The following is a 7,500-nucleotide window of genomic DNA, read 5'->3' on the forward strand; positions in this document are numbered from 1 at the left end:
AGTTGAATTCTCTGTCGAAGATAAATTTATTTCGATACAAAATACTTCCCCATAACGATTTAGATATCTTAGCATGTTTCGTCGACCGTTGTTTTCTAATACGTCTGTTGACCTCCAGGTTGTTGCTCGATACGTTCAGGTGCTCTTCCTTCATAGACGTCTTGTTGGGTTGGTGTTGCAGCAGTTCATTTTCCACCAAGGTGGAGCTTACCAGACCGATCGTAAGTACGGTGATCAATAGTACATACATTTTACGGCGCTCATCTGAAAAATTGCAAAATATCAGAAAACGAAGATTAAATTAGTAACTTCATTTACTACGCACCATATTAACAAAAGTAACAAGAACAAAAACAACGGCTTCAGCCTACGAGTGAGTTTCTACGTGGTTGTTTCATTTTCTAAAAAGGACAACCAAATTCCCCTTAAATCATACGCTACCACCTTAAAAAACAGAATAAATTTATAGGATAATCTCGTTTGCCACACATCCGCTGTCATCATAGTCAGGCACAGACGTTGCACTGTGGTTAAGAAGCACATTTTGCAAACATATGGTTTCGGGTTTATTCCGGACCGACCCGTGCCTTGAGAGTAAATTTGGCTGACGGAAACTGCATAGAAGACCGTCGTGTATGTTTATATATTTCTCCTCTTTTTCTCATTTTCTATTCTGTCTTTATCTCTCTCTTTGAAAAGTTGTGACAATTAACAAATAACTCCCAAAAACCTAACGGAGCTCTCTGACTTGTATAATGGTAAATGTTCTTAATTGTAAACATCAGACTAGCTACAAACCATTAACGTCAAATTCCTGATGAAGCATGCACATAGAATAGAGGCATGCTCAAGATTCATAGCCATTATAAATAATATTTGATAGTATCCTATGACTGTGAAATTGTCCTCATGCATCTAGGATGCAGAAACGTATGTTGCAATGTATTAAAGTCCAAAAATTTCCACACACAAGTCAGTTTCCTTATTATTCTCTTGCTCTCTCTCTCTCTCTCTCTCTCACTCACTTACCCATTCACTCACTTACCCATTCACTCACTCACTCACTCACTCACTCACTCACTCACTCACTCACTCACTCACTCACTCACGCACTCACTCACTCACTCACTCACGCACTCACTCATTCACTCACTCTCTCTCTATCTCTATGTATGTATGTATGTATGTATGTATGTATGTATGTATGTATGTATGTATGTATGTATATATATATATAGATATACACATATGTGTATGTATGTGTGTGTGTGTGTGTGTGTGTGTGTGTGTGGATCATGTGATCTATAGTGGCAAACCTGATTGCCGCTGATGGCGTTTCGTTGAATCTCTTCTTTAGTTTAGACAGGATAATGTGTCCTTCATGCTTTACCACCAAAAGAACTAGAGGTATAAATGCAGTAAAGGTGCGTCATCTGGAAATCGAAATCAAGACTGGGCTCTTTAAAGAAATGGTAGATGTTTCTTTTTCATAGAGATCGGGGTAACGCATATAATAGGGAAAAGAATGTGATGTCATGATATACCCCCACCTCCGTGCTCCACCATGATATACAAAAAAGATTTGGTTGAAATAATTCGGATTACAACAAAGGAAATATTTATTTTTGATCGGTTTGAGAAGGAAAGAATACACTGTGTAAGCTTTCTAGGCTCTTCAAGACTGGGCGATAATGATAATTTGCAATTTTTGCACAAGGTCAGCAATTTTAGGGATTATTTTGAGTACTGTGTCCAATTGGTACTTATTTTATCAACCTCGAAGGACAAAAATCGACCTTGCCGGCATTCAAACTTGGAACGTAAAGAGCCGGAAGAAGTGCCGCCAAGCATTTTGTCCGGTGTGGTAACGATTCTGTTAGACTAAGCGACAATAATAGTATAGTAACGTATTGATATCACTTTTCCACAGCCAGCATAATTTGGTCTATGAAGGTGTTTCTTTAGAGCACATCTAGGCTCAACCATCTTCCACTTACGGAATTAAATATAAGGAATTGTATAAAGACTTGTTAAAATATCTTGTGTATTGGTGGTGTCCCAGTATTGCCACAGCCTTAGGGCGGAAACATATAAAAGAATTGCAGAATTATAACCAATTTATGGCACATAAATTTTATCAGCAAAATCATGGATTCCTAAGGGTTATATGGGCCCCGGTTGGGAACTACTGCTTTAGACTCTTAATCAGAAATTGACTTTTGTCTTTTGATATCTAAATATTCCTTTCCAATGATATTTAATAAACTCAATCCCAATAGCTTCTGCTCATTAATCTCTCCATAATAGTTTCTATCCAATAAACTCTCTCACATGGATTGTAATTAGTGAGGCCTGCCCAAATGGTTTGTAGAAATTATTGAATAAGTTCTACCTAATAGCTTTCATCCTCAGATTCTACAAAAATGGAATAAACCTATTAGAATAGAACGAGCTCTCCCTCCCTCCAATAATCTCAACTTTTGGATTCTATCAAATGGTATCCAAAGATTCATGTTGTCTTTCAATAATTTTTCTTAATATGCTTTTAGCATTGCTTTAAAACAAATTAAGATTTCTAACGAATGAAGGTGAACACAAAGTTTGACAATTAATTTTGTGCATCATTCGACTTCCATAGAGTCAGGCAAAGCTGTGTGGTTGAGAAAATTGCTTCGTAATTACGTGGTTTATAATTACAGATTTATAGCTTGTTAGAATAAACTATAATTAGTTCGTAACTATGCGGTATCAGGTTGATTTATAGCTAGTTTTGATACAAGGCTCTGGAGTCACTGCATGAAGCCATTGTCCGTAATCGATCAAAGCCATATGAATAGAATCTGGGAAACAGAAACCATGTGTAGGCTCTCTGGAGTGACCGTTAGATGGCAGGCTTTATCCATTTCTTGTTTAATGCCCCGCTGCTTGATAGCTGGGCATCTTTAGCGGAGTTCGCTCTGTTGCAAACATTCAGGTTAGGTCGCGCGTCTGATGATATCTTTCTCTCTTTCTCCCACGAGTTATATATGTCTTTAATAATTCTTTCATTAAATGTACTATCGCAAGCCCTTTTGAATCCCTTCCAATGTCAGAAACTCTTTTGTATCATCAACAGGTATCTCAGGGTCACAAGCGTTTTGCTTCTTTGCGTGTACGCTTTGCATGTGTGTGGAAGAGAGAACCGATGCTTGTGGAAGGCTTTCCCCTGTTGTCACAACCACTTTGAGCTGGTTTCAGCTGCCATTCCTATCACTTTGGTGGCGTTCTACAGTTGTCTAGACACCTGACTAATTTTCTACACGAACTAGTGGAAAGCTAACTTCAATAAGGAATGAGGGGTGTGCCATCCCTTGACAAGGGCCCCATCGATCAAGTCCTGATTTTTTTTTTAGCTGGTGAGAAATGTCGAGTTTATTCTCTAAGATTACTGTAAGTTCAACCACGATTCATTTTCTAGGATTTATTAATCAATTTCTATCTTAACATTTTTGTATAATAAATGATAAAAAAAACCCATTTTACTCAAGGGTCTAATCTATAAATTGATAGTATCGAGTGATTCTATGCAAGCATAGAGGCGTACGAGTGGCTGTGTGGTAAGCAGCTTGCTAGCGAACCACATGGTTCCGGGTTCAGCCCCACTGCTTGGCACCTTGGGCAAGTGTCTTCTTCTATAGCCTCGAGCCGACCAAAGCCTTGTGACAGAAGCCCGTCGTATATATGTATATATATATATATATATATGTGTGTGTGTGTGTGTGTGTGTGTGTGTGTGTGTGTGTATATGTTTGTGTGTCTGTGTTTGTCCCCCCAAGATCGCTTGACAACCGATGCTGGTGAGTTTACGTCCCCGTAACTAAGCGGTTCGGTAAAAGAGACCGATAGAAAAAGTACTAGGCTTACAAAGAATAAGCCCTGGAGTCGATTTGGTCGACTAAAGGCGGTGCTCCAGCATGGCCACAGTCAAATGACTGAAACAAGTAAAAGAGTAAGCAGCAGGAGCACAGTAAAACTGATAAGAGTTTCACTAGCTTGAGAGTCTGATTTTTCCACTACTCCATAGAAGTCGATTGTAGAAGGCTGTAAAATTTTCTTAGGTAACATTCCAAGAAGACAGACGTCTGTGGTTCCAAAATTTACAAACAAATTATGCCGCTCTGACAATACGATGATCAAGATAAAAAAAAAAAAGCCACCGCCAACGTCACACATGACCTCTGTTTAGTATTGTATGTCTATATTGTTCCCAATGAGTGCATCGCTTGCACTAGTAACATTTTGTAATGAATATTATTGTATCAATGTTCGCAGTTTGCTGCAGCATTATGTAATGAATACAATAGTAACAACAACGACACGCCCCACTACTACTACTACTACTACTACTACTACTACTACTACTACTACTACTACTACTACTAAAACTACTACTACTACTGCTACAAATTCTGTAGACCATGAGTTTATTCTTCTCAAGTCTACAATTGCTTGTTGCACTATACCGCAGATTCAGTTACTGCAAACAACTAATTTAACAGAACACCATGTTGTCCGTGGGTTTCCACTTTCACAACAACACAATGTAATGAATAGCACATCTGTTCAGTTCGAGTACACTGTATGGTAAAATGCATAATTAAGTTCGGTCCCTATTTTATTTAAGTGCTGTTGCGTCGTACTCCGTGTAAAGTTTTTATAAGTTTAACCAAGCAGGCACGTGTGTTTACTATACTGGCATTGAAATTGATTCTAATAACAATTGCCATCGCGTGTTCCGCCAGCTGCTGCTTACAATGTCCTCTACTGACTTGTATTTCAATCTTCCATATGTTCTCCCTCAACAAACACCGAGTAGATTTACGTAAACAACGGGTTATCTGAAATCGTCGTGTAGTGTAAACAGTGTAAACAGTGTAAAATGAAATATGTACTTGTTAATTTCAGATGTTAATTGCCTAATCAGACTTAACTTAATGAACTAATGGATTAAGTATCGGTCAACGTTTACACATTGATATTTTGACTCCAGACTCATTAACAGGCCGGTCAAAAGGCTATAATGCTCCCCACAACTTCTGCTCGTGATCAGAGATGCTCATATCATCAGCCACAAAGTGACATGCTCAACTGGTTAAGGTCAAACAACTGACAAGCAAATCTATGGTATTAAGCAGAATATTTGCAGTATTGAATACCAGATCGAATACTTTGCAATATTTAGTTGCAACTTATTACGATCTGATTTCAAACCGTCGACTTATGGCTTTGATTCTTGTCCAAATAGTATGTTTTACACATGTATAGGAGGCTGTTGAATAAAAAATATGGCAACATAATATAAAAAGAATGAGGTAGATTACCCGTCAAGTACTTGAGTAATATAAACGACCAACTCCACTCCATCAAAAATTCCTGACCTTTCGCTAGTAGAATCGTCAGCATGCCGGGCAAAATGCTTAACGGCATTTCGTCCGTCTTTACGTTCTAAGTTCAAATAACGTCGAGGTCGCATTTGCCTCTCATCCTTTCGGCGTCGATAAAATAAGCACCAGTTGCGAATCGACTTAAACTTACCCGTAAATCTCCTGGCCTTATGCCAAAATTTGAACCTATCATTATTATTACTATTATTATTATTATTATTATTATTATTATTATTATTATTATTATTATTATTATTATATTATTATTATTATTATTGAGTAAGAGAGTAGTGCATGCCATCAAAGTGACACTTGGGTAAAATATGCGAAGCCGTTTTAGCATTAGGGTCAATGTAATCGGCTTATTCTCTCCATCGAAATTGCTAGCCCTGTGCCAAAATATGAAACCTTTATTTTGAGAGCAGGACGTACGGAAAGGTACATGCTCTACGTTAGAAAAAAATTTTCTTTTGTCCTAGACCCTAACCATTTAATGGTTATTTCCCTTCATTTAATTTTAAAATTAAATGCGCGAATAGTTATACGCATCAGTCGTCTGTATCACCTGTAACGAACAAATTATCAGATGTGCTTCCATTTCATTCTTGATTGCATTCCTCTTCTCCATTCTGGTCCAAATCGTTTAACTAAAACGTCTTATCTAGGATCTTATATGCATGTGAGACGAGGGTTACTTCAAAGGGAGATGAAAATCGGTTGGCTATGATGCAAAGGGCCATGGAAAGATGTATGGTAGAAATAACATTGCAGGAACACATTCGAAACGAAGTAATTCAAGAACGGAGCAGAGTGAACGATGTGGTGGAAGTATAAGGAAAGCACAAGTTCCACTGCTTCGGATATATCGCTAGGTTCACAGACAACAGGCAGACCTGTGCAGTTACCGAGTGGTATCTAAGAGATCTGAAAAGGCAACTCGGAAGGCCTTCAAACGATGGGAAGACGATTTACTTAGATGTATGTATAAATATTACTTTATAATCAAAATTTAAAGTGTTCATGTATGTACACAATCGTTTACACTCCATCCCACAGGAAAATGTATGTGCGTGTATATGTTATATGTCCTTTACGTATGAACATTTGAGTTCTTAGAAATTAAGTAGATCGCTAATGAAGTGACGAGGCTCTCTTGTCAGAGTTATGATAATATCAATTAGTTGCGTATGTATGAATGCGAGTCCTTAAGTGTAGAGTAATGTGTAAGTACATTCAATGAGAGTGTATATGCCGCTGTTCTAGAATGAAGCAAATATTTTGAAATGTTATACTATTTTTCTCTGTCAGAAGCAGACTGAATTTACAGTCTGCGGGTATTTTCTTTTGGAAGCTACTTACATTTCCAATGCTTTACTTAAACTCTTTAGCAAATGTCCCACTACGTCTATAAGTATTAAGTATAAATGTGAGTTTATAAAACCTGATGGTTTCGCAGCAGTTCACTGCAGGTAGTCACCTTCACTGTAACTGGAGACGAGTCATTGACATCGGGCGGACAGTAATTTTTACAACAGTTCATAACTTCTATTTCTTGCTTTTGAGAATAACATCAGGCCTGTTGTGTCAACATCGAATGAATGCTTTCATTAGGGAATTCATCCAGTTTTCGTTACATTCAAAAGTGTAGATGTTTTGATTATTATTTCGTTTCGTCTGTTCGTCAGATAGTATTGTATATAGTTTCTTTTTCTTATGTCATATCATAAAACAATACCATGCGATCAGTTTTAAGGTAACAATGTTGGCGATAGCTTATAGATTAGTATTACATCATCAACATAAGATCCTCCGTTTGGGACTCCGTTTGTGTGTTATATTTGATCTGATATTTGCCATCCTCTTCTTCTATAATAAATGCAAGATTCCTAATGACAATATCGAGATCCAAGAAAGAATATTCCCTTCGGCAATATGGTTATAATCTTTCAATTTACAGGATATCTATACATTTATTGTCTATTGCTGTTATGATTAGTTCTCTATGCTGCTTCTTGTTCGTGCCGAAAATCTCAATATTCATATATATATATATATATATATATATATATATATATAT

General features: G+C 37.3%; 1 protein-coding gene across 1 annotated transcript in view; it reads right to left on the minus strand.

Annotated features, from left to right (window-relative positions):
- LOC115216191 overlaps nt 1-7,500 on the minus strand; it is a 48,792-nt gene that overhangs the window by 889 nt on the left and 40,403 nt on the right. Inside the window, exon 2 of the mRNA XM_036506594.1 lies at nt 1-264. This exon is cut by the window's left edge and continues 889 nt beyond it. Within this exon, the coding sequence (XP_036362487.1) occupies nt 1-250 (250 nt within the window). The 5' untranslated portion in view covers nt 251-264. The remainder of the gene's footprint in view (nt 265-7,500) is intronic.

Source organism: Octopus sinensis, linkage group LG10 (genome assembly GCF_006345805.1).
Source record: "Octopus sinensis linkage group LG10, ASM634580v1, whole genome shotgun sequence".
NCBI lineage: Eukaryota > Metazoa > Mollusca > Cephalopoda > Octopoda > Octopodidae > Octopus > Octopus sinensis.